A 24,826-nucleotide genomic window follows, 5' to 3' on the forward strand; every position below is an offset into this window, starting at 1 on the left:
CTTCCAAAATGGACAACCTCACACTTGACAGGGTTGAACTCCATCTGCCACTCCTCAGCCCAGCTCTGCATCATATCTAAGTCCGTTTGCAGCTGACAACAGCCCTCCTCACGATCCACAACTCCACCTATCTTCGTATCATCTGCAAATCTACTGACCCACCCTTCGTCTCCCTCTTCCAAGTCATTAATAAACATTACAAACAGCAGAGGACCCAGAACTGATCCCTGCAGAACTCCACTTGTAACTGGGCTCCAGGCTGAATATTTACCATCTACCACCACTCTCTGACTTCGACCGGTTAGCCAGTTCTCTATCCAACTGGCCAAATTTCCCACTATCCCATGCCTCCTGACTTTCTGCATAAGCCTACCATGGGGAACCTTATCAAATGTCTTACTAAAATCCATGTACGCTACATCCACTGCTCTACCCTCATCCACATGCTTGGTCACCTCCTCAAAGAATCCAATAAGACTTGTAAGGCAAGACCTATCCCTCACAAATCCATGCTGGCTGTCCCTGATAAGCAGTGTCTTTCCAGAAACTCATAAATCCTATCCCTCAGTACCCTTTCCATTACTTTGCCTACCACCGAAGTAAGACTAACTGGCCTGTAATTCCCGGAGTTATCCCTATTCCCTTTTTTGAACAGGGGCACAACATTCGCCACTCTCCAGTCCCCTGGTACCACCCCCATTGACAGTGAAGACGAAAAGATCATTGCCAACGGCTCTGCAATTTCCTCTCTCACTTCCCATATAATCCTAGGATATATCCCGTCAGGCCTGGGGGACTTGTCTATCCTAAAGCTTTTCAAAATCCCCAACACATCTTCCTTCCTAATAAGTATCTCCTCTAGCTTACCAGTCTGTTTCATGCTCTCCTCTTCAACAATACTAACTTGCAGGTAAGTTTAAAAACAAAACCAAAGGCTCTGTATCTGTATGTACAGCATTCAATATAAGTAAGCACATCGCATATTGAAATATTGGCAGTGTAAAGACAAGGACTGAATCCTGAAGATTTACGGATATCATATATTTGAGAAGAATAGGAAACGAGATCAAGGTTTTGCGGTAGTACTGTTAAATCAAGATTGAATTTGTGCAGTCCTTGGTTCAGGAGATCAAGTTGTAGAATTTGTTTGGGCAAAGGTGAGGAATAGTAGAAGAATAAAATCACGAATAAGTGGCAACAAACCACCACCCCCCACCAAATAGTAGCAGAAAGTATACAAAATTGGGTACTTTCATTTAAAAAATGGCAATCATCATGAAATGACTCCTGAGCTGGGAATACCAGACCAACAATGGATAACAAGTCCAGAGAATCTTTTCAAGAGTTGTTTTTTTAGAGGAACGCATTCTGGAACCAACTGGAGGGCAGGTTATATTAGACTTTATATTGCGTAATGTAACAGAATTAATTAATGACCTCCAAATGAAGGCACATCAAGGCAAAGGGTTAAAGATTGGTATTCTAAACTTCAATAAGGCCAACCATGTAGGCATGAAAGCTAATCAAGCTGCAGTGAACTGGAATAGAGATTACTGGATTAGTGGTGCTGGAAGAGCACAGCAGTTCAGGCAGCATCCAACGAGCAGCGAAATCAACCTGATGAAGGGCTTTTGCCCGAAACGTTGATTTCGCTGCTCGTTGGATGCTGCCTGAACTGCTGTGCTCTTCCAGCACCACTAATCCAGTATTTGATTTTCAGCATCTGCAGTCATTGTTTTTACCCTGGAATAGAGATTAGCCAGGGAATAGAGAAGGAGTGACATTTGGAGTAAGTATATCCCTAAAATAAAGAAAAAAATCTAAAGGGAGTACCCATCATGGTGGATAAAAGAGCTTTGTTGCAACGTTAAACTTAAGGAACTACGATACAATGGCACAGAAATGAATTACAGGTCAGATGATTGGTTGGAATACTAAGAATGTCTGACAATGATGAAAGCATTAATCTGTAGAAAGCTATCTATGCTGTATGACTATGATGCTGAGAGGAAACTAGCGAGAAATGTGAAAACATAAGAGTTTAGATAAGTCTACACGGATTTAAAAAGTAAGAATAAATAGAGTTTGATCCTCTGGTGAGTGAAAATAAGGAGTTATTAGTAAATAAGAATGAAATGGTGGATGAATTGAACAAATAATTTGTTTCTGTTGTCATGATAGAGGTGACAAAGAACATTCTGGTAATTGCAATAAGTCAGGTAGTGGAAGGGAGAAAAGAAATTTGATGAAGTTGCAATCACTAGGGAAATAGGACTCAGTGAACTGATGGAGCTGTAGGCTGACCAGTCTGCATTTCCTGATCTTTATCTTTGAAGTTTTAAAAGGACAGGATGGATGTATTTAGGAAAGGTTCAATCAGACTAGGATGTAGCAAATATAAATCCTCGACTTAAAAAGGCAAACAACAGGAATCTAAAGGCCAGTTAGCTTGACATCTGTTTTGGGCAACACTTGTTAATTCAAACAGATAAAGAGCTGACTTCTTAGAAAAACATAAGTTTTAGGGAACAGTCACCACGACTGCGTGAAAGGGAATTGTTTTTAACCAATTTATTCGAGTCCTTTGAAGGAGTAACATGCACTGTGGATCAATGAAATATGGTAGAGCCCCTGTTTCTGAGCCAGGAGGCCAGGGTTCAAGTCTCACCTGCTTCAGGGGTGTGACATAACCTCTCTGAAGAGGTTGATTAGAAATATCTAGATGAGCCAATGATAGGTAGGAAAATATGTTGCATAGAGAATATATGGAGATTGCAAACAGATTGACCTAGGTTGAGTGTATGAGCAAAATTCTGGCAAATGAGGTATTATTTGGGAAAATGTAAAGCTATTCACTGTGACAGGCCGAATTAAAAAAGCAGAGTATTATTTAAGTGGACAATAACTGTAGAATTCTGAATTACAAAGTGATCTATGTTCACATGCAGGAGTGACAAAGTTAGTAAGCAGATACAGCAAGTAACGAGGGAGGCTAATGGAATATCATACCACACTGCAACAGTAATTGCATGTAAAAATAAGGATATTCATGAGACAGAGCTTTGATGAGACTGCAGTTTTGTTGTCTTTATGGAGTCATAGAGTCATATAGCATGGAAACGGAGCCTTTGGTCCAATCAGTCCATGCTGAACATAATCCTATACTAGTCCCACCTTGCCTGCTCCTGGCCCATATTCCTCCAAACATTTCCTATTCATGTATTTATCCAAATGTCTTTTAAAAATTGTAATTGTACCCACATCTTCAAGAAGTTCATTCCACACATGAACCACCCTATGTTTTAAAAAGACCATGTCCTTTTTAAATCTGTCTCCTCTCATCTTAAAATGTGCCCCCCTTGTCTTGAAATCCCACATCCTAGGGATAAAAAAATTACTATTAATTCTATCTATACCCTTCATTATTTTATAGGCTCCTATAAGGTTGCCTCTCAACCTCCTACCCTCCAGTGAAAATGGTCCAAGCCTATCCAGCCTTTCTTTATAACTCAGACTTTCCATACCTGGCAACATTCTGGTGAATCTCTTCTGAAGCTTCTCCCAATATCTTTTGTTTAACTGGGTGGCCAGAACTGGACACAGTATTCCAGAAGAGTCCTCATCAATGACCTGTACAACCTCAACATGACTTCCCAGCTCCTGTACTCAAAAGACTGAGCAATGAAGGCAAGTATGCCAAACAACTTTTTAACCAGCCTGTCTATATGTGACACAAACTTCAAAGACTTTTGTATCGCCCTTAGGTCCCGCTGTTCTACAACACTACCCAAGGTCTTACTATTAATTATATAAATCCTACCGTTGTTTGTTGTACCAAAATGCAATACCTCACATTTATCCAAGTTGAGCTCCATCTGCAATTTTTCAGCTCATTGATCCATTTGATCAAGATACTTGAGGAACAAAGAATGTAAAAGCATTGGAGGTGAATCAGAGGAGGTTTACAAGATTGATATCTGGAATGAGTGGTTTGTCATAGAGTCCTACAGCATGTAGTCAGGCCCTTCAGCCCAAACTGGTCCATGCCAATAAAATGTCCATCTGCGCTAACCCCATTTCCTTGCAGTTGGGCCCATATCCTTCGAAACCTTTCTTACCCATGTATTTGTTCAAATGCCTTCCTCATTCTACAATACGACTTATTTTCGTGTTCACTGAGGATTGTTTTTTGAGGATAGGTTGATTAGCCTGAACTTGTTTTCTCTGGAGTGAAGGGTGGCTTGATGTATGTAAGATTGAATAATCTTGACAAGGTAATCAGAGGATTAGACAGGCTGGATAGTGAGAGTCTTCTTCCTTTGATGGCGATGGCTAGCATGAGGGGACATAGCTTTAAATTGAGGGGTGATAGATATAGGACAGATGTCAAAGGTAGTTTCTTTACTCAGCGAGTACATAGAACATAGAGGAGTAGGGGCGTGGAACACACTGCCTGCAACAGTAGTAGACTCACCAACTTTAAGGGCATTTATGTGGTCATTGGATAGGCATATGGACGAAAATGGAATAGTGTAGGATAGATGGGCTTCAGATTGGTTCCACAGGTCGGTGCAACATTGACGGCCGAAGGGTCTGTGCTGTGCTGTTATGTTCTATGGAAAGGATGTTTCTTCTTGTGGGCAAGTCCAGACTAGGGAGCTGGATGTCGGAAAACTCCCCCAGGACACTCGAGCTGGCATAGGATAGTTATGGAACACATCCCCCTGGACCTCTTTACGAGTATGGTGCACCAGAAAATGGAATAGTTCTGTAGAACATGCCTGCCCTTTTTGAATTATATTGATGTAGATGTATCGACTATATTATCCAGAGTCTTTGTCTAGGTGTGAGGCCTGTGCCTGTCGGTTTCGGGTCCCCTGGGAGGAAGAATCCTGTATAAATACGATACACTCACTATTGCTCCCAATGTTGGGGAGCTGTGATGAGAATGCACTGAGTGTAGTAATTTAATTGAATGTTACTTAAGCAACATGTTATAACTTGGTATAATTTTATTTGAAAATGTGTTGCTGGAAAAGCGCAGCAGGTCAGGCAGCATCCAAGGAGCAGGAGAATCAACGTTTTGGGCATGAGCCCTTCTCCTGCTCCTTGGATGCTGCCTGACCTGCTGCGCTTTTCCAGCAACACATTTTCAGCTCTGATCTCCAGCATCTGCAGTCCTCACTTTCTCCTATAATTTTATTTTGTCTGTTTATTTTTTTTTCTTATTAGTTATTTATTGAACTGTAGTTTCAATAGAGGTTTTTCATTCTTTTTGTGTTTTGGTAGTTTGTGGAGTAGATTAGTCGTTTGTTTTTTCTTTTTGTTTGTTGTTGCTATTATATTGTACAGTGGTCATACTATTTTGTAAAAAAACCTAAAATCTTTTTTCAATAAAAGTACTGATTTTAAAAAAAAGATTAGGGCCAATGTTCTGGCATTTAGATGAGTGAGAGGCAATCCCATTGAAATGTAAGATTTTATGGGAGTTTGACAAGGTAGACACTGAGAACTTGGCATCAGGATAAGAGACCAATCATTTAGAATTGAGAAGAGGAAAATTACTTTGGACTTTACTTTGAAAATTACTTTGTTTCAAATCTTTGGACTTATTTGCTGTGGATGTTCCATCATTGAATATGTTTGCAGGTGGGAGAGACAGATGTTTGATCTGTCAGAGAAATGGAGAGTAGCATGAAAGTGGAATTGAAGCCCATGAGCTGCTGTGATCATGTGAACCGATTCAATGAGCCATATGTTGTACTCTTGCTATTTCTCATGTTCTTGCACCCGTTTGACTGTTGCTCGCATTGTTGTTTATATTGAATTGTTGTATATATCTGAATGAATGTGAGCTCTCATTGAAAACAAGTGAGATGGAGAGTAGTGTGAGGAGTGTTGAAGGTTTCTGAAAGCATATTTCTTCAAGAGTAACTTATTTCTCGAACAGGAAGCACCACCTTCACACAGCATTCTCGTTTTTCTGACCGGTCAAGAGGAAATTGAGGCCATGAGTCGAACATGCAGGGAAATTGCCAAGCACCTTCCACAAGGCTGTGCGCAGATGTCAGTATTCCCTCTGTATGCATCACTCCCTCACCTGCAGCAGCTTCGAGTCTTTCAACTGGGACAGAAGGTACTTCTTAAAATTCCTGTTGAGCAAATCTTAAAATAAGCACGAAAGTAAGCTCTTCATTTTTTGTAGAGTGAATAATTGTAGGAGCAAACTTGAGACTGCAGGGCTTTCTAATTTAGCCTGTATGCACCATTTGCTTTGTGAGTTCTCTTTAGTTCTTAAGTTCCCTGCCAGTCCTTCTAATTTGTGCCCATTTGTTTGCAAAGCTCTGAACTGAGCCCTTTTGGAATGAAAGCTTAAGGTTACTGAGTATTGATGGATCTAAATTTGTAGAAATGTTTTCTTATTCTTTTGTGGAACATGTGACTTTCTGGTGAGGACAGATTTATTTTGCCTGATCTGGATGTAGGTGAATCGTGTTAGAACAGAGTTCAGAGTCATCTACACTGTTGTTCTGCGAAATCATACATAGAACAGTCAAGATGAGGATGGCTGTTTTCCTACTGGAAAAAAAATTAATAAACAAGATGGGATTTTGCCATAAGTGCTGATTATTTCATGATCATTAATACTGACTTTCAATTCCACTGGCTGCCAAGGTGGAAATTTTTTTTTAAAATGTGGACCCGGAAGCTGGTTTAGCGCAAGCTTACCTGGGTAGGTTTTTTCTGATAAAGGCGCGCAGGAGAGGAACCCGAGGCACTACAGGGGTAGTGCCTCCCACCCGCCCTCCTCCTCTAGCCTAATAATAAGACCCGTTGTGGTAAGCAAGTAAGTGCTGCATTTTGCTTGTTCTATTGTTTAGACCTAGTTTTTTTTTGTAAGGTGACTTTTAGAGGGATGGCAGTGAAGGCAGTGCAATGTTCCTCTTGCGACATGTTTGAGGTGAGGGATGCCATGGTCGTCCCTGCTGATTACACTTGCAGGAAGTGCACCCATCTCCAGCTCCTCCAAGACCGTGTTAGGGAACTGGAGCTGGAGTTGGATGAACTTCGGATCATTCGGGAGGCAGAGGGGGTCACAGATCAGAGCTTTAGGGAAGTAGTAACTCCAAAGATTGCAGACAGATGGGTGACAGTGAGGGGGACTGGGAGGAAGCAGCCAGTGCAGGGACCCCCTGTGGCCGTTCCCCTCAAGAACAAGTATATCGTTTTGGATACTTGTGGGGGGGGACGACTTACCAGGGGTAAGCAATGGGGTTCAGGCCTCTGGCACGGAGCCTGTCCCCGTTGCTCAGAAGGGAAGGGTGGAGAAGAGCAGAGCAATAGTTATTGGGGACTCGATAGTTCGGGGCACAGATAGGCGGTTTTGTGGGGGCGAGAGAGACTCTTGTTTGGTATATTGCCTCCCAGGTGCAAGGGTACGTGACATCTCTGATCGTGTTTTCCGGGTCCTTAAGGGGGAGGGGGAACAGCCCAAAGTCGTGGTCCACATTCGCACCAATGACATAGGTAGGAAGAGGGATGACGATGTTAGGCAGGCTTTGGAGCTAGGTTGGAAGCTCAGAGTTAGAACAAACACAGTTGTTGTCTCTGGTTTGTGACCCGTGCCACGTGATAGAGAGTCGAGGAATAGGGAGAGAGAGCAGTTAAATGCGTGGCTACAGGGATGGTGCAGGAGGGAGGGATTCCGGTATCTGGATAACTGGGGTTCTTTCTGGGGAAGGTGGGACCTCCTATAAACAGGATGGTCTACACCTGAACCTGAGGGGCACCAGTATCCTTGGGGAGAGGTTTGCTAGTGCTCTTGGGGGGGGGGGTTTAAACGAACTCTGCCGGGGCATGGGAACCTAGACTGTAGCTTTAGGGTGCAGGACCTGGAGTGTAGGGAGGTTAGGAACATGGCATCAATCTCAAAGGAGGGTGCCTGTAAACAGGAAGTTGGCTTGAAGTGTGTATACTTCAATGTGAAAAGTATACGAAATAAGGTAGGTGAACTTGCAGCATGGGTTGGTGCCTGGGATTTCGATGTTGTGGCTATTACGGAGACATGGGTAGAACAGGGACAGGATTGGCTGTTGCAGGTTCCAGGGTTTAAATGTTTTAGTAGGGTCAGAGGTGGGGGTAAAAGAGGGGGAGGTGTGGCATTGCTTGTCAAAGATAGTATTACAGCAGTGGAAAGGACGATGGATGAAGACTCGCCATTTGAGGTAGTTTGGGCTGAGGTTAGGAATAGGAAAGGTGAGGTCACCCTATTAGGAGTTTTCTACAGGCCACCTAATAGTCCTAGAGACATAGAAGAAAGGATTGCGAGGATGATTCAGGAGAAGAGTAAAAGTAATAGGGTGGTTGTTATGGGGGACTTTAACTTTCCAGATATTGACTGGGAAAGCTATAGCTCGAGTACGTTAGATGGGTCGGTGTTTGTCCAATGTGTGCAGGAGGGTTTCCTGACACAATATGTAGACAGGCCAACGAGGTGAGGCCATACTGGATTTGGTTCTGGGTAACGAACCAGGCCAGGTGTTAGAATTGGAGGTAGGTGAGCACTTTGGGGACAGTGACCACAATTCAGTGACTTTTACTCTAGTGATGGAGAGGGATAAGTGTGCACTGCAGGGCAAGAGTTATAGCTGGGGGCAGGGAAATTATGATGCGGTGAGGCACGACTTAGGATGCGTGGCTTGGAAAAGTAGGCTTCAAGGGAAGGGCGCAATCGATATGTGGAGCTTGTTCAAGGAGCAACTATTGAGTGTCCTTGATAAGTATGTACCTGTCAGGCAGGGAGGAAAGAGTCTTGAGGGAGCCGTGGTTTAATAAGGAATTGGAATCCCTTGTTAAAGGGAAGAGGGCGGCCTATGTAAAGATGAGGCGTGAAGGTTCAATTGGGGCGATCTAAAGAGAGAGCTAAGAGCAGCAAGGAGGGGACATGAAAAGTCCTTAGTTGGTAGGATTAGGGAAAACCCAAAGGCTTTCTATAGGTATGTCAGGAATAAAAGAATGACTAGGGTAGGAATAGTCTAGTCAAGGATAGTAGTGGGAAGTTGCGTGTGGAGGCTGAAGAGATTGGGGAGACACTGAATGAATACTTTTCATCAGTATTCACTCAGGAACAGGACATTGTTGCCGATGTGAATATTGAATCACAATTAATTAGACTGGATGGCTTTAAGGTATGTAGGGAAGAGGTATTGGAAATTCTGGAAAGGGTGAAAATAGATAAGTCCCCTGGGCCTGATGGCATTTATCCTAGGATTCTCTGGGAAGCAAGGGAGGAGATTGCAGAGCCATTGGCCTTTATTTTTATGTCCTCGTTGTCTACAGGAATAGTGCCAGAAGACTGGAGGATAGCAAATGTTCCGTTGTTCAAGAAGGGGAGTAGGGATAACCCTAGTAACTATAGGCCAGTGAGTCTCACTTCTGTTGTGGGCAAAGTCTTAGAGAGAATTGTAAGGGATAGGATTTATGCACATCTGGATAAGAATAATGTGATCAAGGATAGTCAGCAAGGTTTTGTGAAGGGCAGGTTGTGCCTCACAAACCTTATTGAATTCTTTGAGAAGGTGACTAAGGAGGTGGACAAGGGTAAAGCGGTAGATGTGGTGTATATGGATTTTAGTAAGGCGTTTGATAAGGTTCCCCATGGTAGGCTACTGCAAAAAATACGGAGGTATGGCATTGAGGGTGAGTTGGAGGTTTGGATGAGGAATTGGCTGGCTGGAAGAAGACAGAGGGTAGTAGTTGATGGTAAAGGTTCATCTTGGAGTGCAGTTACTAGCGGTGTTCTGCAAGGATCTGTTTTGGGACCATTGCTGTTTGTCATTTTTCTAAATGACCTGGAGGAGGGGCTAGAAGGTTGGGTGAGCAAGTTTGAGGATGATACGAAAGTCGGTGGAGTTGTTGACAGTGATGAAGGATGTGTCAGATTACAGCGGGATATAGATAAGCTGCAGAGCTGGGCAGAAAGGTGGCAAATGGAGTTCAGCGTAGCTAAGTGTGAAGTGATTCACTTTGGTAAGAGTAACGAAGATGGAGTACTGGGCTAATGGTCAGATACTTGGTAGTGTGGATGAGCAGAGGGATCTTGGTGTCCATGTACACAGATCTCTGAAAGTTGCCACCCAGGTAAATAGTGCGGTGAAGAAGGCATATGGCGTACTGGCTTTTATTGGTAGAGGAATTGAGTTCCGGAGTCCTGAGGTCATGCTGCAGTTGTATAAGACTCTGGTATGGCCACATCTGGAGTATTGTGTGCAGTTCTGGTCGCCATACTATAGGAAGGATGTGGAGGCACTGGAACGGGTGCAGAGGAGGTTTACCAGGATGTTGCCTGGTATGGTAGGAAGATCGTATGAGGAAAGGCTGAGGCACTTGGGGTTGTTTTCATTGGAGAAAAGAAGGTTTAGGGGTGACTTGATAGAGGTGTACAAGATGATTAGGGGTTTAGATAGGGTTGACCATGAGAACCTTTTTCCACGTATGGAGTCAGCTATTACGAGGGGGCATAGCTTTAAATTAAGGGGTGGTAGGTATAGGACAGATGTTAGGGGTAGATTCTTTACTCAGCGAGTCGTGAGTTCATGGAATGCCCTGCCAGTAGCAATGGTGGACTCTCCCTCTTCATGGGCATTTAAACAGGCATTGGATAGGCATATGGAGGATAGTGGGCTAGTGTAGGTTAGGTGGGCTTGGATCAGCGCAACATCGAGGGCCAAAGGATGTGTACTGCGCTTTATTTTTCTATTCTATTCTATTCAACCCAGGAGCAGAAATCTGAGCCTTTCGATTACAAGCTTGGTGACATTACCAATATCGAGGAGTGTCATGCTGGAAAAGCACGGTGGAGGCAGGATCCAAGGAGCAGGAGAGTCTATGTTTTGGGCGTAAGCCCTTCATCAGGAATGAAGCTTGTGGGCCAAGGGGGCTGAGAGATATATTGGGGGGGGGGGGGTGTGGAATCTGGGGCTAGGTGTAAATAAAGATGGACAGGTAGGACCATTTAAGAGGACAGTGCCGAGTTGGAAGGTTGGGACTGGGACAAGATGGGAAGAGGGGAAATGGGGAAACTGGTGAAATCCACATTGATCCTGTATGGTTGAAGGATCCCAAGGCAGAAGATTCCTCTAGGCGTAAGGTTGGCGATGGAGGAGGTCCAGAACCTGCATGCCCTTGATGGAGTGGGAGCAGGAGTTAGTGTCCAGCTACAGGGTGGTGAGGTTGTTTACTGCAGGTGTCCCAGAGATGTTCTCTGAAACGATCTGCAAGTTGGTATCCTGTCGCCCCAGTTGAGAGGAGCCAAAATCGGGTGTGATTGATGCAGTAGATGACATGTGTGGATCTACAGGTAAACTTCTGTCAGATGTGGAAGGATCCTTTGGGGCCTCAGACGAAGGTATGCACACAGGTTTTGCACTTCTTGCAATGGCGGGATAGGGTGGGTTGGTGGGGGAGGGCGTGGACCTGACATTACCAGTATGCCAAAGTCTCGTTGCAATCATTGTGGTCAGCTTTGAGAAGCTTCTATTTCCCTGTTGATGGCATAAGCATAATTTCTTCCATGGAGAATATCATGATCAGATTTCCGATTTGTGCTTGAAGCACTTGTCTGAGTATTTGGTATACTGTAATTAATGGGTTTTGTAAATCCTCAGTTTGTAATCAAGTATAACACTTTTCTCTGTGGAAACAATCATGTAATGACATTACTACCGGTTTAATAATCTGGAAGCCTGGACAAATGCAATAGAAGCCGGAGGTTAAATTCCCACAGCAGCTCAATGTGTTTAAGCCCAGTTAATACTTCAATCAAAGGAACTTTAGAAATAAGAATAGGCCATTGGTTTTTCATTCCTGCCCTGCTATTCTATAAGATTATGGCTAATCTATCTCGGGCCTCAACTCCTCCTTCATGCCAGCTCCTTATAGCCCTCCACTCCTTGATATTTAAAAAAAAACTGTCTACCTCCTTTTTAAATGCATCTAGCCTCCACAATGTCCATGATAGAAAATTGACTACCCTTTGGGAGCATTCCTTTGCATTTAAGTTTTAAATGAGTGTCCCCTGATTCTTTAACTATGTATCCTAGGTGAAAATCCGTAATGAGTGCAAGCATTTTCTCAACATTTACCCTGTAAAGCCTCTTCAGAATCTTTTATGTTTCAATAAGATCACCCCTCATTCTATTAAACTCAAATGAATAAAGGTAAACATATTGAGCTGTTCTTGGTTAGTCAACTGTTTCAATCCAGGAATCAGCCTCATGAGTGTCTTTTGAACAGCCTCCAATACCAGTATATCCTCCCTTAAATATGGGCATCAAACTGTATACAGTACTCCAGGTGCAACCTCAAATACCCTGTGGAGTCGTAACAAGACTTCCCTATTTGTAAACTCCAACCATATAGCTATAAAGGTCAACATTGTATTTATCTACTGAATTACTTACTGCACCTGTGTTTGATGTAAAGGGATACCCAAATCACAATACTGTGCATTTTATGGAGTCTCTCTCCTTTAATTAATTAATAGTCTCCATTTGGATTCATCCTATCAAGAATTTCACACTCCTCACTTTCGTAAATTAAAGTTCATCAGCCAAGTTTTTGCTCACACGTGTAACTTATCTCTTCCCTTGCAGATTCCTTATGTGCCCCTCATAACATACCCTGCCAACATATTTGTAACATCAACAAATTTAAATACATTACAATTGAGTCATAGAGTCCTCCTGCACCGACACAGGCCTTTTGGCCCAAACTGCTCCATGCTGACCAGAATGTCCATCCATGCTAACCCCATTTCCCTGCACTTAGCTCATATCCTTCTAAACTTTTTCTATCCATGCATTCGTCCAAATGCCTTTTAAGTGTTAATGTACCCACCTCAACCACTTCTGCTGGCAGCTCATTCCATATGCGTACCACCCTCTGTGTAAAAATGATGCCTGTCAGGTTCCCTTCAATTCTTTCCCCTCTAACCTTAAACTGATTCCCCTCTCGTCTTGATTTCCCAACCCTGGGAAAAAGACTGAGTACATCCACCCTATCCATGCCTTTCATGATCTTATGCACTTCTAGAAGATCATCCCTCAGTCTCCCATGCGCTAAAGAAAAACATCCTCGCTTGTCCAACCTTCCTGTATAACTCAGACCACTGAGTCCTGGCAACATCCTTGTGAATTTCTTTCCAGTTTAATAACATCCTTCCTGTAACAGGGTGACCAAAACTGAACGCAATACTCCAGATACAGCCTCACCAACATCCTGTACAACTGTAACATAACTCCTAACTGCTATAGGCAAAAGTGAGCACTGCAGATGCTGGAAATCAGAGTCTAGATGAGAGTGGTGCTGGAAAAACACAGTAGATCAGGCAGTAAATCCACACAGACAGTCGCCCCGAGGTTGGAATCAAACCTGGGTCACCATGCTGCCCCACGGTGTGGTAGAGAGGCTCGAGTGTTCCATTTATTGAGAACGATGCCATCGGGAGTTCTCAACTCCTGGCAGGGCCATGCGTGAATATAATATTGGAAGGGAGAAACCAGACACAGCACAATCCAAAACAAGTCCCCAACAGTAATCCAGACGGAAAATACTATCCGTGTCTGCAACAGTGGATACAGGCTGTCGCAATAGGAGGATCTTTGGTCATCAAGGTTTCCTTGTCACTTGAACTGAATATACTTTCTGTCAACAACTGTGTACCTGCTGATTTGCAACAGCATTTCCAAGTTAAGAGATATCCTGCACAAAGTATCTATGTAAAGGAATTCAACCACCTACCCCACAACAATCCCTGTGGCAAGAGGTGATGGGCAGGACTGAGAAATCTAGAACCAGCAGGTAATGGTCATGAGTGTCTGTGCTCCAACTCTTGATGCCACAGGTGAATCCAAAGAAGGTTACTACTCCACCCTGGGTATCATACTGATCAATAGGAAAGTAAAATGATTCTGCTTGGTGACTGCAATGCACCAATTGGAAAGGACACCCAACTCTGGAGAGGCACCATCAGAAGTGAAGGAGTAGAGAATTGCAACACCAATGGGATTATCCTGCTCACCAAATGTGTGGAATGCCAGTTGGTCATCACCAAAACACTGTTCTATTAAAAATACAAGTTCAAGGTTTTTTGGAAGCATCCATGTTCAAAGCACTACATGATCAACGACATCATCATTCAGTTCTGAAATTAAAAAGATGACCTCGTTACCACAGCATTGACCGGTGCAGACAACTGGTGAACAGACCATTGACCCATCCGCTTCTCCTTGTCCTCCAAATGCTATCAGAAGCAGTTCAGAAAAAAAACTCAAATAGTGATCTTCAAGTCATAGAAATGTACAGCCAGAAACAGACCCTTCAGTCTGACTTGTCAATGCTGACCAGATATCCTGAATTAATCTAGTTCCATTTGCCAGCATTTGACCCATATCCCTATGAAACCTATCCAGATGCCTTTTAAATGTTGTAATTGTACCAGTCTCCAACATGTGCACTGGCAGTTCATTCAATACAAGCACTTCCTTTGTGTGGAAAAGGTTGCTCTTTAAATCCTTATAAATCTTTCCCTTCTCACCTTAAACCTATGCCTACTATCCTGGAAAAAAGACTTTGACTATTCACAGTATTCATGCCCCTCATGATTTTATAAATCTCTATATTACCCTCCGACACTTCAGGGAGAATTGATCCAATCTGTTCAGCCTCTCCCTATAGCTTAGACCTTCCAACCCTCGCAACGTCTTTGTAAATCTTTGCTGAACCCTTTCAAGTTGACCAACTGTAGCAGGTGCCAAAAGTGTTCACCAAAATCTGCAAAGAGTTCATTTAATGGAGTGGAGGAAACCTGGAAAGAGCCGAGAACAGCCATCATTTCATTCAGTGAAGAAACCATTGGTTACAAACAAGGAAACACCAAGACTGGTTTGCGAATGATCTCATTGACAAAAAGAGGCACAAGGACATCACAGAGAGGCAAAGCGTAGAACTCGTCAAACAGCAAAGACAGAATAACAAAGAAGAATGAGGAAATCAAGAGCCAATGGACTGAGAAAGCAAAGGAGCTGCAACTCCTTGCTTAGAAACACGACAACCCTTGCCACAAAGCCAATATATGGACACAATACCCTTGGCCTCAAACTGAAGGGGGTAAGGTTGGCACTCTTTTCTTTATTGAGAGATCGATGAAACATCAGCCTCTAATAGAGACACTTCAAACTGTGATACAAGCATCTATAAGGACATTATCATACAGCACAGCAACAGACCCTTTGGTCCAACCAGCCCATGCTGGCGATAATCTCAAACTAAACTAATACCATTGCCCTCTGCTTGGCCTTAACCTTTCTTATTTGTGTATATATCCATAATTCATTTCAACTTTGTAACTGTAAAGATCCAAAATGAATCAAAATAAAAATCTTAATCCATTGAAATGTAATAACTGCAATAAACATGTTTGATTAAATCCCCCAACGAACTTGGACTCCCACCTAGAGTGGCAGAAGTTGAAACCTCCATCAGACACAAGAAGAATGGAAAAGTTGCAGGATTGGACAGGATTCCAGCAGAGATTTTCAAACTTGGAGGAACAGAGTTTATCCATTATCTTTATCGACTGTTCCTGAAAATCTGGGACAAAGAAGAAATCCTTGCAGATCTCGGGGATACTGCCTCCATCGTGTTTAAGAAAAGAGACAAAGTGAACTCTGGGAATAACTGAAGAGTCTCTCAGTTTTCCATCTCCAGGTAGATCACTGCCCAAATCCTTGCGAGGCACTATCTCCTAATCTTGGCTGAAATCCTTCTTGAAAGCCAGTGAGGCTTCTGACCAAACTGTGGACAGGATTTTCACTGCTCAGCAAATCCAAGAGAAATGGCAGGAATAACACCAACCACTGCCAATGGTCTTCATCGACCTGACCCCAAGGCTTTTGGCTCAGTCACTTGGGAAGTGCTATCGAAGATCCTGTCAAAAGCCAGTTGTCCGATGAAATTCATTTGCACCCTCTTGCCTCCACAACAAGGTATTGGTGATGGTCCTCAGTGACAATAATATGGCAGAATCCTTTGGAAATAAGACTGGGGTCAGGCAGAGATGTGTCAATGTGCCCACCCTTTTTCTCTATTTTCTTCACCACCATTTTTCTTGTTAAGAACTGGTTTCCCAGTGATGTGGACTTTGTCAACAGTTTTGGATGGAAAGCTTTTCTACCTCAACTAGTTGAAAAACAGGAAGAAACGACCATGACCTCACTTGTGGAACTTCAGTATGTGGATAACTATGTTCTGTCCACTCTCTCAGAAGAGAATCTTTAATCCTCACTTAAAGACTTCATGAAAGCATGCAAAATAATTTGTCCCTGCCTCAACCTCAAGAAGACTGAAATCATTTACCAAACAGTCCCAGATCAAGACCTGGTTCATCACTCCATCAAGATCAAAATCTCCCAAACGTGAAATATTTCCCCTACCTGGGAAGCTACCTCCCTACAAAGACTGACATCAATGCGAAACCAACTCCTGAGTTTCCATGACTAAAGTAAATCATTTTTGTCCAGCTCAAGAAAGACACTTGAATGAGAGGAGGACAAAGGAAGTATTTGAGAGACTCCCTGAAGACCTGCCTCAAGAAATGCAACATTGATGTTTAATGCGTGGGAAACGTTACTTCAGAAGAAACCACTTGGCGGAAGCTCCTGTGTGAAGCGACACAATTCTTTGAGAATACAGTCAGTAAATGGAAGTACAACAAAGGAACCATAGGAAAGAATGCTAATGATCTGAAGGTCAAAGACAAATTGCATCTCCTGCAAACACCTCATTGCTGGAGGATTAGGCTCATCAGCCACACAAAGGACCCACAGAATTCACAGCCAGTGACATGGAATTTCCAAGGTGGACAATTGTATTTGTTAGTGAGTGATTATTGATGTAGATTCTGCAGCATTTTCCCAACAATAGATGTCAGATTAGCTGACCTATAGTTTTCTGCCTCACACCACTCTTAAATATGGGGTGTCACTTAATAGTTTTCCAATCTGCTGGCATGCTTCCAGAATCAAGTGAGTGCTGCAGTATTTCAACTGAAGTCTTCACTATCTCTGCAACGTGTTCTTTTTAAAGTTCTTGAGTGCAGTCCTGTCGACCTGTCTGCCTTTAGTCCCATTAGTTTGTCAAATACTTTTGCTGACGGAGACTGTTGCAAGAGAAGAACACACAAACAGGCTAGACATTAAGCCTATCAAGCTTGCCCTGCTATTCAGTATGATCAAGCACGATTGAACACTTTTTCATACCTTCATTCATACCATTCCCCAATTCCTGATTGTTTGCTTACCATTTTACCATTTTGTAAACCTCAATCTCGAATAAAATATCAGTCTAATTCATAATGATCATGAAGTTGTTTGGTATGCTTTCCTTTATTGGTCAGAACATTGAGTAGAGGGGTTGGGAGGTCATGTGGCTACAGGACATTGGTTAGGCCTCTTTTGGCATATTGCGTGCAATTCTGACCTCCTTCCTATTGGAAGGATGTTATGAAACTTGCAAGGGTTCAGAAAAGATTTACAAGGATGTTGCCTGGGTTGGAGGATTTGAGGTATATGGAGAAGCTGAATAGACTGGGCCCATTTTCCCTGGAATGATGGAGGCTGAAGGGCGATAGAGGTTTATAAAATCTTGAGGGGCATGGATCAGATAAACGGACCCCTCTGTTCCCGAGGGTGAGGGTGTCCAGCACTGGAGGGCATAGGTTTAGGGTGAGAGGGGAAACATATAAAAGAGACCTAAGGGGCAACCTTTTCAGTCAGAAGGTGGTGCATGTATGGAATGAGCTGCCAGAGGAAGTGGTGCAGGCTGGTACAATTACAGCATTTAAAAGGTATCTGGATGGGTTTATAATTAGGAAGAGTTTAGAGAGATATGGGCTAAGTGCTGGCAAAGAGGTCTAGATTAAGTGAGGATATCTAGTCGGCATGGACGAGTTGGACCAAAGCGTCTGTTTTCTGTGCTGTACATCTCTATGACTCTATAACCCAGAGTCATCAAAACCAATCTGGTTCACTGACATTGTTCAGAACACAATGACTACATAATGATCACCACCATTTGCAAGGACTCAACACTGAAGCAGTCCATATTAAAATATGTCAAGACTTGTTATAATCGAGGCTTGGGCTGAAAAGTGGCAACTAACATTGTGTGGCACAGTGCCAGGCAGCGATCCTCAAGATGACCCCCAGGTGTCAGATCTCTCAGTGGGTGAGCATTTCAGATAGAGTGAGCACAATTGCTTCACCTTTACCACAGCCATGGAGAGGGATAGTATTTAATTGAGGGAGGGGAAATTATACTGCTATTAGACAGGAGCAGCGGAGTATACATTGAGAACAGTTGTTCTATAGGAAATACACAACAGAAGTGTGGAGGCTGTTTAAGGAGCACTTGTTGCATGTGTTTGGGTAACTTTGTGCCACTGAGACAGGCAAGGAATGGTAAGGTAAAGGAGCCTTGGATGACAAGAGAAGAGGAGCTTCTCATCAAGAGGAAGAAGGAAGCTTACTTAAGGTTGAGTAAGCAAGGATCTGGCACAGCATTAGAGGGTAGCTAGGAAAGAACTCAAAAATGGACTGAAGAGAGGTAGGAGGGGGCTCAGAAAAAAAACATAGTGGGAAGGGTTCGGGAAAAATCCAAAGGCATTCAACACTTACACGAGGAATAAGAGAGAGGGTAGGGCCGATCAGGGATAGTGGAGGGAACTTGTGCCTGGAGTCTGAAAGGGTAGGGTAGGCCCTAAAGGAGTTCTTTTTCAGTATTCATAGAGAGAGAGAGACCTTGTTGATAGTGAGAACATAGTGAACCAGGTTAATAGGCTTGAACAGATTGATATTAAGAAAGTGGATGTGCTAGAAGTTCTGGGAAGCATCAAGATAGATAAGTCCCAAGGGCCGGATCAGATATATCCAAGGTTATTACGAAAAGTAAGGACTGAGATTGCTGCACCTCTGGCGATGATCTTTGCATCCTCACTCTCCATGTGAGTAGTACCAGATGATTGAAGGGAGGTGAATGTCGTTCCTCTGTTTAAGAAAGGGAAGAGGGAAGTCCATCAGAGCTACAGACTAGTCAGTCTTGCGTCTGTGGTAAGCAAGTTACTGGAAAAGATTCTGAGCGGTAGGATTTATGACTTTATACATTGTTTGATTAAAGCTAGTCAGCTTTGTGAGGGGCAGGTCATGCCTCACAAGCCTTATTGAGTTCTTTGAGGATGTGACGAGACAAGTTGGCAAAAGTCGAGCAATGAATTTGGTGTATATGGATTTCAGTAAGGCATTTGATAAAGTTCCCCACGGTAGGCTCATTCAGAAAGTTAGGAGGTATGAGATACAGGGAAGTTTGGCTGTCTGGATACAGAATTGGCTGGCTGAAAGAAGACTGCGAGTGGTACTGGATAAAAAGTATTCCGCCTGGAGTTTGGTGAACAGTGGTGTCCCACAGGGATCTGCTCTTGGCCCTCTACTCTTTGTAGTTTTTTTTTGAATGACTTGGATGAAGAAATGGAAAGGTGGGTTAGTAAGTTTGCCGATGACACAAAGGTTGGTGGTTTTGTAGATAGCATCCAGGGCTGTTGCAGGCTACAACAAGACATTGACAGGATGCAGAGCTGGGCTGAGAAGTGGCAGATGGAGTTCAACCTGGATAAATGTGAAGTGATTCATTTTGGAAGGTCGCATTTGAATGTTGAATACAGGGTTAAAGACAGGATTTTTGGCAGTTTGGAGGAACAATGGGATCTTGGGAACCATGTAGATTCCTCAAAGTTGCCACCCAGGTTGATAGGGTTAAGAAGATGTATGATGTTTTGGCTTTCATTGATAGGGGAATTGAGCTTAAGAAATGGGATATTTTGCTGGAACTCTATAAAACCCTGGTTAGGCCACATTTGGAATATTGTGTCCAATTCTTGTCGACTCATTACAGGAAGGATGTAGATGCTTTAGCAAGGATGCAGAAGAGATTTACTAGGATGCTGCTTGGATTGAAGGACATAGCCTATGAAGAGAGGTTGAGTGAGTTAGGGCTTTTCACACTGGAGAGAAGAAGGAAGAGAGGTGACTTGATAGAGGTGTACAAGATAATGAGAGGCATAGATAGAGCAGATAGCCAGAGACTTTCCCCAGGGTAGGAATGGCTGTCACAAGGGGTCATAGGTTTAAGGTGACTGGAGGAAGGTATAAGGGAGATGTCAGAGGTAGGTTCTTTACTCAGAGAGTGATGGGTGCATGGAATGCAATGCCAGCAGTGGTCGTAGAATCAGAGACATTAGCAACATTTAAGCGGCTGCTGGACAAGCAGGTGGACAGCAGTAAATTGAGGGGTGTTTAGGTTAGGTTGATCTTAGATTAAGATACTGTATAAACTCGAGTAATAGTCCAATTTTTTTTTACTCCTTTTTAGGATTAAATTTATGAGTTTGACTATTACATGGATACTACTTTTGAGGGGCTGAAATTCATGCCTGTCAAAATTCATACCGTATCATTAGCAGAAGCCCAATTGATCTCTAAATGAAGAAAAGAAGAGAAAGCGAATTATGGTAATTCTGAAAATCCAGAGCAGAGCACAACAGCCAGTGGACTGGAAGACAGAGTGGAGCGGAACATCTGGCAAACTGGAAATCTGGAATGGGACATGACGGCTGGCACGCTGACTCAGAAATATTGATTTTGTTATCTATTAAGAACTAGGGTTGACCTTTACACTAACTATATGGAAAGTTCCACGTTATTTGGCCAAAAATAGGGAGTTTACTTATAAGAGATCAACCCAGTAAATACTGAGCACAACGGCGTGGACCGATGGGTCTGCAACATGCAGTATTGTTCTATGTTCTAAGAGCTGCTCCTTTACCTTCAATGGTATTAGCATCACTGAATCCCCCACAATGATCATCCTGGTGGTTACCATCAATCAGAAACTGAACAGGACTCGCCATATAAATACAGTGGCTTCAAGAGTAGGTCAGAGGCTAGGAATGCCACAATGGGTAATTCGCCTTCTGAATCCCCCAAAGCCTGTCCATCATCCAAAAGGCACCAGTCAGGAGATGTAATGGAATACTCCCCACTTGCCTGGGGACAGTAATAACATTTTGAGCAATTTGATACTATCCAGCCCACTTGTTTGGCCACCACATCCACTCCCTGCACCGCCAGTGCTCAAGAGCAACAGTATGTACTATCTACAAGGTGCATTGCAAAACTTTGCCCACGCTCTTCAGCATTTAGGACATAGGCAGCAGATACATGGGAACACCATCACCTGTAAGTTCCTCTCCAAGCCACTCAAAATCCTGACTTGGAAGCATTTCAATATTCCTTGTTACTACTTCAAAATCCTGGAATTCCCTGCCTAATGGCATTGTGGGTGGACTGTTTGCACATGGACTGCAGTCGGTTCAAGAAGGCAGCTCATCACCATGTTCTCCAACATAATTAGAGACTAGCAATAAATGCTGGCCAATCGGGTGGTTTGAGCAATGTGATTGAATTGTAACTACCAGCTGATCAGCAATTCAGCTGTCCCAAATCATGATGAGGAAAATATACTTGAGTGGTGCCTCATGAATTACAGTGAACAATTTTTGATGGACAATAAATGTTGTCCTCATCAATGATGCATATATCCCATAAACATAAGCCAATGCTGTGTCGAAGAGTGAGCTGTCAGGAAGTTGCAGAGGTATGACTCTGTTTCAGTGTGATTACAGCAAGCTGAGTGAGTCAGCAAATGCAAGGAAGATTAAGGAAAATCTGAATAGTGTGAACGTATCCAGTTTGGTCACAGGAACTGGAAGGCAGGAGATGGATTTTAGATTTAGATTCCCTAAGTGTGGATACAGGCCCTTCGGCCCAACAAGTCCACACTGACCCTCTGAAGAGTAACCCACCCAGACCCATTCCCCTCTGACTAATGCATCTAACACTATGGGCAATTTAGCATGGCCAATTCACCTGACCAGCACATCTTTGGACTGTGGGAAGAAACCCACGCAGACAGTCACCCGAGGCTGGAATTGAAGCTGGGACCCTAGTGCTGTGAGGCAGCAGTGCTAACCACTGTAGCACCATGCTGCCCCAGTGGCTATAAATTGAGAGAGGGGAATGCGCAACAAGACAGATGTTCTCATACACCAGTCACTAAAGCTAAGTATGCAGGTGGTATTTGGACATCACAGCAAGAGAGAGGGCAGGGATGTTTTGCTGCAATTGTACAAGGCCATGGTGAAACCACATTTGGAATATTGTGTAGTTTTGGTCTCCCTTCTGAGGAGGAATGTTCTTTCGATGGAGGGACTGCATTGAAGGTTTATCAGATTGATTCCTGGTATGGCAGGACTGACATAAGAGGCGAAGTTGAATCAGGTTTATATTCACTGGAATTTAAAAGATTGAGAGGGATTTCATAGAAACCTATAAAATTCTAACAGGTCTAAGACAAGCTAGTTGTATGTAGGATGTTTCCAGCAGAGGGGGAACCCTGAACCTGGGCTCCATTCTAAAGATATCTGGTAAATCATTTAGGACAGATGAGGAAAACATTCTTCAGCCAGAGTTGTGAGCCTATGGAATTCGCTACCACAGAAGGCAGTCAAGGCTAAAACGTGGTGTGATTTCAGGAAGGATTTGAATTTGGGGCTAAAGCAATCAAAAGATATGGGGAACAGTTACTTGTGTTGAATGATCAACCATGATCATAATGAATGGCTGAGCAGGTTCAAAGGGCTGAATGGCCTACTCCTACTCTGATTTTCTATGGTTTCTAATATTAAAAAAGTTTCTGTCTGTACAATAATATAATTCCACTCAACACTCTCAAAGCCCATTTGTCCTTTTGAGTAATGACATGGGGCACAGATTTATGAGCAGTAATTGGAGGTGGTGTATTGGCTGGAAATGAAAGATTCCACAATAGCATGTGCTAATGATTTTTGATCTGTTTATAGGGCTGCCGTAAAGTGATTCTTTCCACAAACATCGCAGAAACATCGATCACCATTCCAGGCATCAAATACGTTGTGGATACAGGCATGGTGAAAGCCAAGCGCTACACCCCTGGTAGGTGATATTCATCTCTGACTTTCCTTGTTCCTTCTGGTCTCTCCACTCTTCACCACCACCCCTGCCAACCACCACGACACACATTCTTTCACTTTCACCTTGTTTTTCCCTAATGCTCAAAATACACCTGGGTGCTGAGCAAATCTGGTCCCAAAATCACCAAATCACATGGTCAGCCACTCAGAAAGGTCATCTGCTTTAAATGGATTGGATAGGTGTGGTGAAAAGCTGCTCCAACAGTTGTGGGCAAGTTGTTGGAGGGAATCTTGAGGGACAGGGTTTACATGTATTTGGAAAGGCAAGGACGGATTAGTGATAGTCAACGTTAGCTTTGTGCCTGGGAAATCATGTCTCACAAACTTGATTGAGTTTTTCGAAGAAATAGTGGAAGATGATTGATGAAGGTAGAGTGGTGGACATGATCTATATGGACTTCAGTGAGGTGTTTGAAAAGGTTCCTCATGGTAGACTAGTTAGCAAGATTAGATCCATGTGGAATACGGGGAGAACTAGCCATTTGGATGCAGAACTTGCTTGAAGGTAGAAGATGAAGATGGTGGTGAACAGTTGCTTTTCAGACTGTGATGTGCCACAAGCATCGGTGCTGGATCCACTGCTTTTTGCCATTTATATAAATAATTTGGATGTGAACATAGGAAGTATGGTTAGTGAGTTTTCAGATGATATTAAAATTGGAGGTATAGTAGATAGTGAAGAAGGTTACCTCAGATTACAATGGGATCTTGATCAGATGGCCCAGCGGGCTGAGGAGTGGCAGATGGAGTTTAATTTAGATAAATATGAGCTGCTGTATTTTGGAAAGGCAAATCTTAGCAGGACTTGTAAGGTCCTGGGGAGCGTTGCTGAACAAAGAGACCTAGGAGTGCAGGTACATAGCTCCTTGAAAGTAGAATCACAGGTAGTGAGGATAGTGAAGAAGGTGCGATAAACATTTGTTTTTTTCCATCTATTGTAATAATATCCTTCAAGTCTCAGAGATATACAGCATGAAAACAGACTCTTTGGTCCAACTCATCCTTGTCGACCAGATATTTTAATCTAATCTAGACCCATTTGCCTCTAAATGGCCCATATCCCTCTAAATCTTCCTATTCATATACCCATCCAGATGCCTTTTAAATGTTGCAATTGTACCAGTCTCCACTACTTCCTCTGGCAGCTCATTCCATACAAGCACCACTCTCTGTATGCTTGCCTTTATTGGTCAGTGCTTTGAAAATAGGAGTTGGTAGGTCATGCTGCGGCTGGTACAGCACAATGGTTAGGCAGTTCTGGTGTCCCTGCTATAGGAAGGATATTTTGAAACTCAAAAGGGTTCAGAAAAGATTTACAAGGATGTTGCCAGGGTTGGAGAGTTGGAGCTATAGGGGGAAGCTGAATAGACTGGGGCTATTTTCCCTGGAGTGATGGAGACTGAGAGGTGACATTTGTAGAGGTTTATAAAATCATGAGGAGCATGGATAGGGTAGGTGGACAAGGTCTTCTCCCTGGGATAGGGGAGTCCAGAACTAAAGGGCATAGGTTAGGATATCTGGTTGGCGTGGACAAGTTGGACCAAGGGGTCTGTTTCTGTGCTGTACAGCTCTATGACTCTATAACAATCACAGGATGTTCTCTCCAGTGTTTGCTGTTGGAGAGGTCTGACAGGAGCCACTCATAGC

General features: G+C 43.2%; 1 protein-coding gene across 4 annotated transcripts in view; it reads left to right on the forward strand.

Annotated features, from left to right (window-relative positions):
* dhx33 (DEAH (Asp-Glu-Ala-His) box polypeptide 33) overlaps positions 1-24,826 on the forward strand; it is a 91,442-nt gene that overhangs the window by 31,798 nt on the left and 34,818 nt on the right. For all 4 annotated transcript variants that reach the window (XM_072589253.1, XM_072589254.1, XM_072589255.1 and 1 more), the window contains 2 exons: positions 5,951-6,136; positions 23,030-23,141. In XM_072589253.1, coding sequence (XP_072445354.1) covers positions 5,951-6,136; positions 23,030-23,141 — 298 coding nt within the window. The remainder of the gene's footprint in view (positions 1-5,950; positions 6,137-23,029; positions 23,142-24,826) is intronic.

The sequence above is a fragment of the Chiloscyllium punctatum genome, chromosome 19 (assembly GCF_047496795.1).
Source record: "Chiloscyllium punctatum isolate Juve2018m chromosome 19, sChiPun1.3, whole genome shotgun sequence".
Lineage (NCBI taxonomy): Eukaryota > Metazoa > Chordata > Chondrichthyes > Orectolobiformes > Hemiscylliidae > Chiloscyllium > Chiloscyllium punctatum.